The following is a 12367-nucleotide window of genomic DNA, read 5'->3' as shown; positions in this document are numbered from 1 at the left end:
TCTCCCAGCTTCCCAGTTCCAGAGGGGCAACCCCTTTGGGACCTGTGGCAGGTAACCAAGTACAAGATACTCCTTGGAGGCAAGGCATGGAGGAGCTCATACTGCCCTGGAGGTGAGCCCAGGGCTTAACTAGGGTTACCAAAACCAAAACAGCAACAAGTGTGGTATGTTCCCTACAGGAGGGACTGGGGCAGTTAGTGCATGATGGTGGAAGCCATGGAGGCTGGAGTTCTGGAGCCTTCCTTTCCCTAAGTCTTCTCTCTGCAGCCTTGCCATCATGCTGGAATAATACTGGTGTGAGCCTGCCCTTTGCCTTTTTTCCCTCTTTTTTTTTTTTGGAGCTGAGGATTGAACCCAGGGCCTTGCGCTTGCTAGGCAAGTGCTTTATCACTGAGCTAAATCCCCAACCCCACCTTTTCCCCTCATTATTATGGGGTTATGCAACACAGACTCAGAGAACTGGGGTCATGCATTTATTTAGCAGACAAGAGGGTGTCATTGGGACAGGTGGCTGGGCAGTGCTGCCCAGTAAGACGAGTCATCTGGTGCTCACTGGCATCGTGGCTGGTGGGGTAAGCAGGTGGGCTCTCTGGAAACAGGAAAGATGGGGCTGGGGACAGACAGGAGGCACCTGAGAGACTATGGCAGAATCAGGACACTCACAGTTCAGAGGAGGAACAGAGACAAGCTGGAGATCCCAGTCCCCTGTGCCCTGGCCTCCCACCCGGCCCCTGCCCATCCCAGTCAGCCACACTCACCGCCTGTTCAGTTGTCAATGCATTGGTCTGTAGGCAAGAAAGTTAATCAGAACAGAGCAGAGGGGGGAGCATTTGTGATCTCTGGCTGCCAGGAGCCTGTGCTTCGCCAGGTCCAGACTAGCCCAACTACAAAATATCTGGGGCTTTTTTCAGGGTCGGAGAGCAAAGGGACCCATGTGGAACAGACAGTGTGTGAGAATGGCCTAAGGGACCGCTGTGGAGAAGGAGCAGGAGGCCATGGCGGCTCATGGACCCAGGCTTTCTGCCTGTTTGCCCGCTGGGCCTTGGTAGCCTCTCAGCTGGTGGCTCTGTGGGGTCTGGCTGGAGCCCCCTGGCCAGGCTACTTGAAAACAAGATGTCTCCCAAGTTATGGGATGGGGTGAGGCCCAGGACAGCAAGGTTCAGGGTTGGGAGAGGAAATAGCCTTCAACTGTAGGCGGGAGTGGCGTGGGGCAGCAAGACTGAGGATGTTTGGACATGGATCTGGAATCCTCGTCTGGGAATGTCCTGGGTCAGCTGCCAGAAGGGAAACTTGGGGCCAGGATCCCTGAGGGTTTCATAGACCCCAGGGTGTCACCAAGTCTTCCAGACCTCAGAGTGGATCCCAGTGGCTAGAGCAGGGGACTGTGTCTTCCCTTTCTCTGGTGGGGTAGGCATCATCAGCCTGGACAGTCCCCGCATCCCCACATCCCCACATCCCTTGCCCCTCACCCCCACTGGCCATTACCGGTGGGGACAGAGAAGATGATTTGGTCATCAGTAAGGCCCAGAGACTTGGCAAAGCGTACAAAGCGCTCCTTTAGTTCAGCGGGCAGTTCCTTGGTTCTCCCTGCAACCAAGATTGGCAGAGGGTGGCTTCAGAGCACTCCATCAGTATCCCCTCAACTAGTAAATCAGACTTGTTTTCTGTGGAGGTCTGCAGAAAGACTGCTCCCTGGGCTGAGACCTTGGGATTCCAGCCTTGAGTTGAGTCCCTAAGAGTCAGCTGAGAACTCACCATACAGGGTGATTTTGAAATATTGCTTTTTTCCAGAAGTCTTCTTGAAAAATACCATGGCAAACTGGTCGTAGTCAGTAGCGGCCACTTGTACATTGTAGCTCCGTACCTGAGGATAACCTGCAGAAGTGAAGGACAAGGATAGGTTCTGCCCTGGTGAAGAGGAAAGGGGCACTATGCACTTTCTCCCCAACTTTCAGAATGTTCTCCCCATAAGAAGGTCTGGGTGGAGGGACAAGGGCCCCACTCCATTCGGGACTCACTACGAATGTTTCCCAGGGTGAACCGGCCAGCCCTGGAACTTGGAACAAAAGTTCTGATCCAGTAGTCACAGCGCTGGTCCCTGTGGGAAGAAATGAGAGTGAGCAATGATGTCACACAGGCTGGAATGCTCCTTGGATTGGGACAGGTGGGGTCCCCACCCCTGTGTCCACCCAAGCGATACTAGCCTGTCCCCAAACCTGGCAGGAGGCCCCACCCACCCATCTTAGATGCACCTGGGCCTTCCCCCTCTGAGTGAGTCCTGCCTGACCCTGCTGAGACCCTTCCCCAGCACCCACACTCCCTCCTCCCGGTGCCTTTCCTGGGCAGCCTCCCACACATACACATCCGGGCCCCAGGCAGGGATCTCCACGCTTTTCCCTGCCTCCTCTCGGCCACCTCCCTTGGCAGTTAAGGCAGCCTTTTCTGAGCTGAGCACTACACTCCTAGCCCTTAGGACAAATATAGCTTTTCCTCAAGTCCCACTCAATCCCCCGTCCTCCAGAGCTGACCTCCCCAAATCTTCATCTGCCCTTTTCTCTCGGATACTTTACCACAGCTCCAGCTCCAGCCTTCCCAGCTGCCAGAGTCAGAATCCCAGTGCATGTGATGAGCCTCGGCTGCCCTCTCCAAGCCCGGGCTGGCCGCACCGTCATCTCCTCCTCCCCGACAACGGACCACCCCGCCTCCGCCTTCCCTGTTCTTCCCACTCTGACAGAGGGGCTCACCAGCTCCTTCTGAGGCCTAGTGGCTCCTCTAAGGGCACCTTCCTGGAGGCCCTGGATAGAGGCCACAGGTAGGCTACTCAATGTTCCGCCTCTCTCCCATTCTTTCTTTTTGATGTGTGTCTGTGTGAGCGTTCACATGTCTGTGTGTGCATATGGAGGCCTGAGGGCAATATCTGATATCTCCCTCCATCACTCTCCACCTTCATTTTTTTTTTTTAAAGATTTATTTATTTATTATGTATACAGTGTTCTGTCAGCACATATCCCTGCAGGCCAGAAGAGGGCACCAGATTTCATTACAGATGGTTGTGAGCCACCATGTGAGTACTGGGAATTGAACTCAGGACCTTTGGAAGAGCAAGCAGTGCTCTTAACCTCTAAGCCATCTCTCCAGCCCCCACCTTCATTTTTTAATTAAAAAATTATTGTTGGGCCGGGCGGTGGTGACCCATGCCTTTAATCCCAGCACTCAGGAGGCAGAGCCAGGCAGGTCTCTGTGAGTTCGAGGCCTTGCTCTGGTCTACAGAGCAAGATCTAGGACAGGCACCAAAACTACTCGGAGAAACCCTGTTTTGAAAAACAATAAAAAAAATTATTGTTGGGATTAGGGATTTAGCTGAGTGGTAGAGTGCTTGCCTAGCAAGTGCAGGGCCTGGGTTTGGTCCAGTTATGTGCATGGATATTATGGGTGTTTCATCAAAATGTATGTCTGTGCAACGTTCGTATACGGGTGCCTGGGGTGGGCAGAAGAGGATGTAGGCCAAGCAGTGGTGGTGCACACCTTTAATCCCAGCAGTCGGGAGGCAAAAGCAGGTGGATCTCTGTGAGTTCAAGTCAGCCTGGTCCACAGAGTGAGTTCCAGGAAGGACAGCCAGGGTTACGCAGAGAAACCCTGTCTCGAAAAAATCCAAAACAAAACAAAACAAAAAAGAGGCTTCCCGGGGTTGGGGATTTAGCTCAGTGGTAGAGTGCTTGCCTAGCAAGTGCAAGGCCCTGGGTTCGATCCTCAGCTCAAAAAAAAAAAAAAAACAAAACACAAAAGAGGATTCCCTTAGAACTGGAGTCACAGTCAGTTGTGAGCTGACACGTGGGTGCTGGGAATCAAACTCTGGTCTTCTGGAAGAGCAGCCAGTGCTCTTAACCATTGCACCATCTCCCCAGGCCCACCCTTTCCCCACTTTATTTTTGAGACAGGTCTCTCACTGAACCTGCAGCTGGATGACTGGATTAGAATGGCTGCCAGGGAGTCCTAGGGATCCTAGTTCCGCCCTCCCCCCCCCCCCACGCTGGGATACCACACCCCCACACCCCCTAGGGCTGGGATGCCACACCTTGCCCCCCCATGCCACACCCAGCTTCTTTATGCTGGTTCAGGGGGCTGGAACTCAGAATCTCGTGCTGACGTGGCTCTGTGGACTGAGCCGTCTCCCCAGCCCTTCTCCCTCTTGTTTTCCACGGATTGTGTGTCCATCCTCACTTGGCAGAAGACAGGAATGGAGGGGAGGAAGGAGCAAGAAATGGATCAAGTCCTTGGCTGTGACCCAGGGTGCCAGGGCTCACCTGAGCAGGATGGAGGTGACATTGTAACTGTTGTCCTCTTGCAGCTCATAGGTGGTGCTGTACATTGTAAAGCGGCCTTCTTCTTCCTTCTGGACTGCATTGCCTGCCAGGCCCACAACATACCACCTCCCCTGAAACTGCAAGGGGCTAATGGCAGATGGAGCCAGCGATGGCCTCACAGGCTGCTCCTCCTGCGCTGGCCTTGTTGGTACCTCCAGGCACCCCAGCTGGAGGGCAGCAGGGCTTCGGGCTTGGCCTGTCTACAGATCCTGGCTAGATAAGAGCCTAGCTGGAGTTAGCCCTGCGCAGGAGGAGAGGTGGTGCTGGGCAGGGGCCTGTTGGCCTCCAGTTTCCTCCTCAATGCAGAGTGCCGGAAGAGACTCCTTCCTACCTTATGTGGACAGTGGAGATTATGGGAGAGGGGCTACAGTCCTGTGAAGCTCTGTCAGAGCAGAGTGAGGTACAGCTTCCACTGGGGTGCAGGGTGAGTGAAACCTGAACCCTGGTCTCCTAGAATTCCATCCACCCTACCCAGTGCTGCCCATGAAGCCTTTGGCTTCTGCTCCCATGGGCTCCCCATTTCCCCACTCCCCCGCCGCTGCCCTTCCAGGTTCCTACCTGGTCCTTCTGGAAGCCTGGCTGCAGGGGAACCTTGAGCAGAGACGGGGCAGGGCTCAAGTTCTGAGTTGAGTCCTGGGCCTGGCTCTGCAGGACCCCAAGCAGGGTAAGGGCTAGACACAGGACACCCTGAGCCATGGTTTCTGCAGTGACTGGACTGCGTCCAGTAGGGAGGAGGAGGAGGAGGAAGAGAATGAGGAGGACTCCCCAGGGAGACTCTTTATGGGCCACCTGGCTGCCAGCCCGTGTTGTGGGGGGTCCATCCTTTACCAAGTCCAGGAAGTGTGAGGCAATGGCCAGCACGTCCTGCTGAAATACTTGGCAAGATTTCTGTCCCTTTCTCCCCCGGGTCAGGGTTGCACAAGGTTGAGGAAGGGCTACAGGGGAGGGGACAGGAGGGTGTTGGCAGAGCTCTGGAGTCTGGCAGGCATGAGGGCACTGTCTGTACCCCTTCATCTAGGTCAGCAACTCAGATCTGGACCATCTCCTGCCCCCAACACCTCCAGGAGCCCTAGCTCATCAGAAACTCAAAATGGTGAGTGTGGTGAAGGCCCCGCCTACCCACACCTGCTGAACACCAGGAAGGTCCCACTCCGCCCGGCCCTGTGCAGCTTCCTCTTTGGGGAAGGGTGGGGCAGCTGAAAGTGAACGCTCGAGGAGACACAGGGGAGAATGGGACATCCTGTGCTGAGCCGCCAAGCTTGGTCTTGGCACAGACTGTGAGGTGTCCAAAAGACTGGCCTGGGAGTGTCCAATACCTTGTTCATTTTCTCATGAGCCTGCTGTCATTTACAGCAGCTGACAGGGAAGCAGCTGAACTCTCAGGGGCAGCCCCTGTCCGAGGCCACACGTCCTTAGATGTGGCTGCTTTCAACCACAGTGTCAGCTTACCTCAGAGGATAAGGGGATCACTTGAGGCAAACTTGGGAAAAGTAGGTGTGGTGGTGAGGGATGCTCCACACTGCCCTACGTGTTCCACTTACTTTGGTTGAAAGTCAGGGCTGCACTTGAAAAGTCATTGAGAAGATCCCTCTAGGTAGGGGGACTTAGTGGCCCAGGTCAGGGGTCTCAGCCCCTCCCGAGCTGATTTGAGTCCTTAAAGGAAGCCATTTCCTCCCTGGAGGACTGGCCGGCATCCTTAAAGCAGGTCTCAGGTGCTGTCCTGTGTCTCCCCTGAGACGGCTCACTTAAGGGCTGCACCTGGACATCTGACCTGAGGCTGAAGTCTCCTGGCCCTGCACTGGACTGACTGGGTTCCTGGCCTCCCACCCCCACCCCTGAGCTCTCTCTCTGGTGGTTAGCCCTGAGGGAAGGGACGGACATGGTAGGGGATCCTAAACCCGTATGTGGGATGCAGCCTCAGCCCCCGACCCATGCCAGAGAGACTACACCACTAGAATCTGTCCCCTCAGGTCCCTGGATGGTGACAGAGCAGGAAGGGAAGTTGAGCCAAGCTGTGGGGACTATGTGGCCATCAGATCCTGTTGCTCTTGAGGTACCAGTGGCCTCCCCACCCTTCCAGCCCCTTCAGCCTCAGCCCTAGGGATCCACCCTCTACCTTTGTGACCTTAAAAGGTATCTATGAGCTGGGGATGTAGCTCAATGGTGGGAGGTTTGCCTAGCACGTGGGAGGCCCCAGGTTCCATCTCCCACAGCACGAAAAACAACTTCCAATTTAATAAACATTTTAGTTTAAAAGGTATCCTTGAAAGCCAGATGTGGTGGCTTACACCTTTAATCCCAGCACTTGGGGGCAGAGGCAGGGGGATCTCTGTGAGTGCAAAGCTGAGCCAGCCTGGTCTACAAGGGAGTTTGAGGCGAGCCAAGGCTACATTTCAAGACCTTTGTCTTAAAACAAACTAATATATAAATAAAAGGTAACCCTGAGTCTTTGGTGACGAATGGGTGTCAGGAAGACTGGTGTGAACAGAACCCCCAGAATTTTCAGTCAGGAAAGACAGATCCCAGAATCTCAGAGGAGCTGGGCAGGTAGAATATTCCAGGCTCTGAAAATCGAGGGGCTGAGTGACCAGCGGGACTCTAGAGTATGACTGGGGCCAGAGTTAAAGTGAAGGGGTGGTGGCCTAGCTCAGAACCCTGGGACAGCTTCAAAGGCTGGCTGTTCCAGGTACAAGACCCACAACCAAGGCCTGTCTATTGATTCCTGCTCTGTGTACTCTTCCCCAGGACTCTGCTAGGGCTCCCTGACCCCCTTTCTCGAAACAGGATCCTGTATAGCCCAGGCTGGCCCAAATTCCCTATGTAGCCAAAGGTGACTTTCAACTTCCCATCCTCCTGCCTCTGCCTCGCATCCAGTCTGTCTTTCTTTTCTCCTTCCCCTCTATCTCTGGAGTGCTGGCATGCATCACTAAGCTCACATCTGACTCTTATTTAGTTTGGTACCAGGTCAAATGCGGGATTTAGGCTGACACTAAATTTGGCAGGTAGCCCAGACTAGCTTCAAACTCAGCAAGGGCTGAGATTACAGTCATGCACCATCGTGTGTGGTTCATACTTGGCCTTCTGTGGTCATAAGCCCAGAGAACTCTAGCTGCTCCAAAACCCCACCTAGGTCTAATCCACTTGAGATATTCCTAGATTGTTGTATCTCAGGAATCCAGTCCGACACAGTGATCTGGTGTCCAGAAGCTGATGAATTGGACATGAGGGGATGGAGCTAACACAGCCTAGTCCTCCAGCCTGCACATAGACCTGCTTGAAGAGTGCAGGACTACCAAGTTAGCTTCTCAGAGCCAGGGCTGCCTGGGAGGATCTGAGGCAAGAGAGCCTGGAGAGGGCTTAGGGACCCAGCTCAGTGGGTAGGGCACTTGCCTCGTGAGCCCAGGGTCCTGGGCTCCATCCTCAGCTCTGCTAAATAAATAATAGACAAATAAATAGGCCCCTGTGGCCCAGGCACAGCCCCTGGAAATCTTGATGTCCACAGATGGGCCCAGTGGCCTACTCCCAGTCACCCACCTGGGAAGGGGTGTACAGTGGGAGATGTTTACTTCTCCAGGGCCTTGACTTGTGTCTCTGTTTCCAGAGTGTGTCATACCAAGGTGCTCCAGGGACCCAGAGGGTCTCTTGGCCCCTGCCCCTTCTACATCACAAGATCCTGCTTTGGAAAAGCTCTGAAAGGCAGCCCCTCCCCACATTCCCTGTGCACCCACTGGCTGACCCCCGTCTGAGGAGGGGTCTGACAGATAGGGAGTAGCAGGCCTTGCTGCTTGAGGTCTGTGTCCAGGGTCACCCCTGGCTCTGAAGTGTTTCTCTTAGCATATATTTTAATTATACGCAATGATGGGTTTCATTATGGCATACATGTATATAAGGTATTTTGATCATATTCACCTAATTACCATTACCCTCTCGTGACCCCTTCCTATCCTGCTGGTCTCCTCTTTCTGACGAGTCTCCCTCCTAACATTCATGTTTGTTTGGTGGTTGTTTTTGTGTGTGTGACCTAATGAGTTTCATAGGGTTGCTTATAGGATCATGGTGAATAGGCGAAGGGTTTTTACAGGAACCTGATCTGTAGTTAGTTTTCCTGCCTGGCCCACAGTCAGGACAAATCTCTCTCACCTGCCAGGCCCATAGATGCTCAGACCCAACCAAGTAAGCACACAGAGACTTATATCACTTATAAACTGTATGGCCGTGGCAGGCTTGTTATCTACTTCTTCTATCTTAAATTAACCCATTTCTGTTAGTCTATACTTGGCTACATGGCTCGTGGCTTACCAGTACCTTATGTCTTTTCTGTCATGGCGGTGGCTGGCAGCATCTCTCCTGCCCCAGCCTTCCACTTCCCAGAATTCTCTTCTCTCTTGTCCCGCCTATACTTCCTGCCTGGCCACTGGCCAGACAGCATTTTATTTATACAGAGCGATATCCCAGCACCTGATCAATTTCCAGTGGCCACACAACTGAAGAAAACCCCCTCTTTTTTTGTTTTTTGTTTTTGTTTTTGTTTTGAGACAGGGTTTCTCTGTGTAGCCCTGGTTGTCCTGGAAATGACTCTGTAGACCAGGCTGGCCTTGAATTCATAGATCTACCTGCCTCTGCCTCTGCCTCTCAAGTGCTGGGATTAAAGGTGTGCACTACCACCACCTGGCAAGAAAATCTCTCTTAAGCTGGATGTAATAGTGCACAGGGTCTATAGAGCAAGACCTTGTCTGAAAAAAGAAAAAGAAAAAGAAAAAAGAAAGACCTCAGCAACCATCAACTGCCCACAGACCCTTAGGGAGGGGCAGGGCCTTGTAAGCCTGTCCCTCTGTCCCCATGTCCTTTGTTCCAGAGCATGGATGACTATGCAGGTGACAGGTCAACATGACCACAGGTGCAGGGGACTGGAGGCCACAGCTCTGGGTAGGGTCTGCAGCAGGACCAGGTATCCAAGAGGCAGTGGGTGGCTGCTGGGCTCAACTGAGCAGGGTGACTCTACCTGGCATGATGCTGGTACTAGACAGGGCACCTGCCCCTGGCACCCCCAAGTTGCACAAGAAAAGGGCATGTCCGGGGCAGCCACTCCTTGGCCCCTTGCTCCAGGTCCCGGCTTCCTGGGGCCTAAGCTGGACGGGACCTCGGATGGACACCATCAGAGGCGGCTTCTGTGAGAGGACAGGCTGCTTCTTTCTTGTGCCCTGAAAGGACAGGTTAGGACAGAGCACAGCCAGGAAGCAGGAGAGTGGGTCCTGAAATGGTTACACAAGGTGTCTGAAAGCATGTCTCCAACTCCAGAGCCACGACACCCTTCCTGGGAGACTCTTGGGTTCTCAGAGACAAGTAACACCATTCTGTCCCACCCCATTCATCCCAGTGGTTTCAGCAGGAGGGATGGGAGAGGCCGTGACAGAGAGCGAGGATGGAGCAGGCTCCACCGGGCCAGTGTGTCTGCCTTTACAAGGGACGGGACTGACCTGAGCCAGTGGAGATGGGTGATGGACAGGCGAGTTAGCACGAGGAACAGGGAAGAGCCATGTTGACAAGGGCCACTGAATCCTGGCCTTGGCTGGCTGCTGTTCTTGGAGACTTCTCGGGAAGCCATATCAGGAGGGTGGAGTGACCAGTCAGTTCCTGGGGACAGGGCCTAAGCCAGAGTGGCACCCTCTCCCATGGCTTTTGGAATCCTCTCAGGGTGTATGTAACTTTCTGTATTGGTGTGATGGATGGAGAGCACAGGACCCAGAGTGCCTCAGGTTTGGGGTGGGAGACAACAGCCCCAGGTGCCCTTCTGGAGGAGCTCAGCCTCAGTCAGCCAGAGGCAGCCATGGCTCCTTGGTTTCTACCTCATCCTAGGTCCCCTCCAGACATCACTGGGTCTCCCTGTTCCATGCCACCTCCCCCAGACTCTGGGTTCCGTAGACTAAGTCCACTTCCTCCTCACTTCTTATGGCCTCCCGTGCTGGCCCACCTCGTTCTTCACCCGCAGGTCTAACCCTAGCCACACTTGGCCTTCTCTCAAGAGCAAACTTTACTAACAGTGTATTTCCTGCCAATGGCCTCTGCGATTGGGAAAGACTGGGTTTCCCAAACCATCAGATTACAGCAGTTACCACATTTGTTGTCTGAGAATCACATCTTCCAAAATCCAGAAGTCCAAAATCAGAAAAGCACTGTGCACAGAGCTACGGAGACGGTTCATCGAGCAGAGCGCTGGCATGTAATTATGGAGATCCAAGTTCAGATCCCTAGAAGCCACAGCAGAGCTAGGTGTGGTATCATCTGCCTGTAGGTCCTAGTGTTCCTGTGCTGAGGTGGGCGCTGGAGAGAGGTTACGTCAGGAGCTCATGGGCCAGTGACCTGGCCTGCACAACAAAGAAGAGAACTTCTCAAACAAGCAAGTTTGGTAGGTAAGGTGTTGTCCCTGACATCCACAAGCATTCGAATGCTGACATTTTCACACATACCTCTCTCTCAAATACACACACACATTCGTACACAAACAAAAGTAAAATAAAATAATAATCCACACTGTAGCCAAGAGTTAGTGGTTCGCACTTTTAATCTCAGCATTTGGTGAATTGAGGCAGGAGGATTGTCATGAGTTGGAGGTCAACCTGGGCTGCACAGGAAATTCGAACACTGTATGGATTATAGTATGAGGCCCTACCTTTTAAAAGAGGAGAAGCCGGGCAGTGCCTGCGAACGCCTTTAATCCCAGCAGAGGCAGCAGATCTCTGAGTTCAAGGCCAGCCTGGTCTACAGAGTGAGTTCCAGGACAGCCAGAGCTACACAGAGAAACCCTGTCTTCAAAAACAAAAAACAAAAAAGAAAGAAAAAAAGAAAGAGAAGGCAGGCAAGGTGGCTCATTGCTTGCCACCAAGCCTGATATTCCGAGTTACCTTCATGGTAGAGGAGAGAAGTAACTTCCAAAAATTACACACACACACACATGCACATTAATTTACACACACACACACACACATGCACATTAATTTAAAATTTTTAAGATTTACTTACTAGGTATACAGTGTTCTGCCTGTACGCCAGAAGAGGCACCAGATCTCATTACAGATGGTTGTGAGCCACCATGTGGTTGCTGGGAATTGAACTCAGGACCTCTGGAAGAGCAGCCAGGGCTCTTAACCTCTGAGTCATCTCTCCAGCCCCCAAAGTATTTTTTTTTTCCCCAAGACAGGGTTTCTCTGTGTAGTTTTGGAGCCTGTCCTGAATCTTGCTCTGTAGACCAGGCTGGCCTCCAACTCACAGAAATCTGTCTGCCTCTGCCTCCCGAGTGCTGGGATTAAAGGTGTGTACCATCACTGCCCTGCCTACATTTCATTTCTCTCACCAAAATATCTGACAGTTTAAGGAAAAGAAGGCTCATTGTGTCCATCATGGCAGGGAGGGTGTGATTGCTGAGCTCAGAGCAGCTAGGATGAGGGTTGGAGGCTATTCACAGCAGTCGGAGGCAGAGAGCATGGTGGGAACCAGGGGCGAGGTGCAAACTCCCAAGGGTTGCTTTAGACTTTTCCTGAGTAACTGTCTGACTCTAGCCCATAGCTCCAAGGTCACAAGTCAGTCTCCTCTCAAGTGCATGTCATGTCCCACACTATACAGAGTGTAATTAGTCTGTAATTAGTTACAAGAGATCTGACGGGCTCTTTCTAGCCTCCTCAGGCACCTGCAGGTGTATGTTACACATAAACACACTCAGGCACACATATATACATATGATAAAAATAAAAATAAGGTGCCGGGCGGTGGTGGCGCATGCCTTTAATCCCAGCACTAGGGAGGCAGAGGCAGGTGGATCTCAGTGAGTTTGAGGCCAGCCTGGGCTACAGAGTGAGTTCCAGGAAAGGAGCCAAAGCTACACAGAGAAATCCTTTCTCAAAAATAAAAATAAGGGCTGGAAAGGTGGCTCAGCAGCTAAGAACACTTGCTACCACTCTTGCAGAGGACCCAGATTTGATTCCTAGCACCAGCATGGGGACTAACCA

At 52.9% G+C, this 12367-nt stretch overlaps 1 protein-coding gene across 1 annotated transcript; it reads right to left on the bottom strand.

The window, feature by feature from the left end:
* Window positions 1-502: 502 nt before the first annotated feature.
* Lcn2 (lipocalin 2) lies at window positions 503-5074 on the bottom strand. The gene is made up of 7 exons (XM_036186635.1): window positions 4923-5074; window positions 4305-4441; window positions 2019-2098; window positions 1756-1875; window positions 1486-1587; window positions 759-785; window positions 503-610 (listed from the first exon to the last, which is right to left on the bottom strand). Exons 1-6 carry the CDS (start codon window positions 5058-5060, stop codon window positions 766-768), a joined length of 597 nt encoding a protein of 198 aa, XP_036042528.1. The 5' UTR covers window positions 5061-5074; the 3' UTR covers window positions 503-610; window positions 759-765.
* Between the last annotated feature and the right edge of the window lie 7293 nt (window positions 5075-12367).

Source organism: Onychomys torridus, chromosome 4 (assembly GCF_903995425.1).
Source record: "Onychomys torridus chromosome 4, mOncTor1.1, whole genome shotgun sequence".
Classification (NCBI taxonomy): Eukaryota; Metazoa; Chordata; class Mammalia; order Rodentia; family Cricetidae; genus Onychomys; species Onychomys torridus.
The sequence above is the reverse complement of the archived record's forward strand: the minus strand, read 5'-3'. Positions and strand labels throughout refer to the sequence as shown.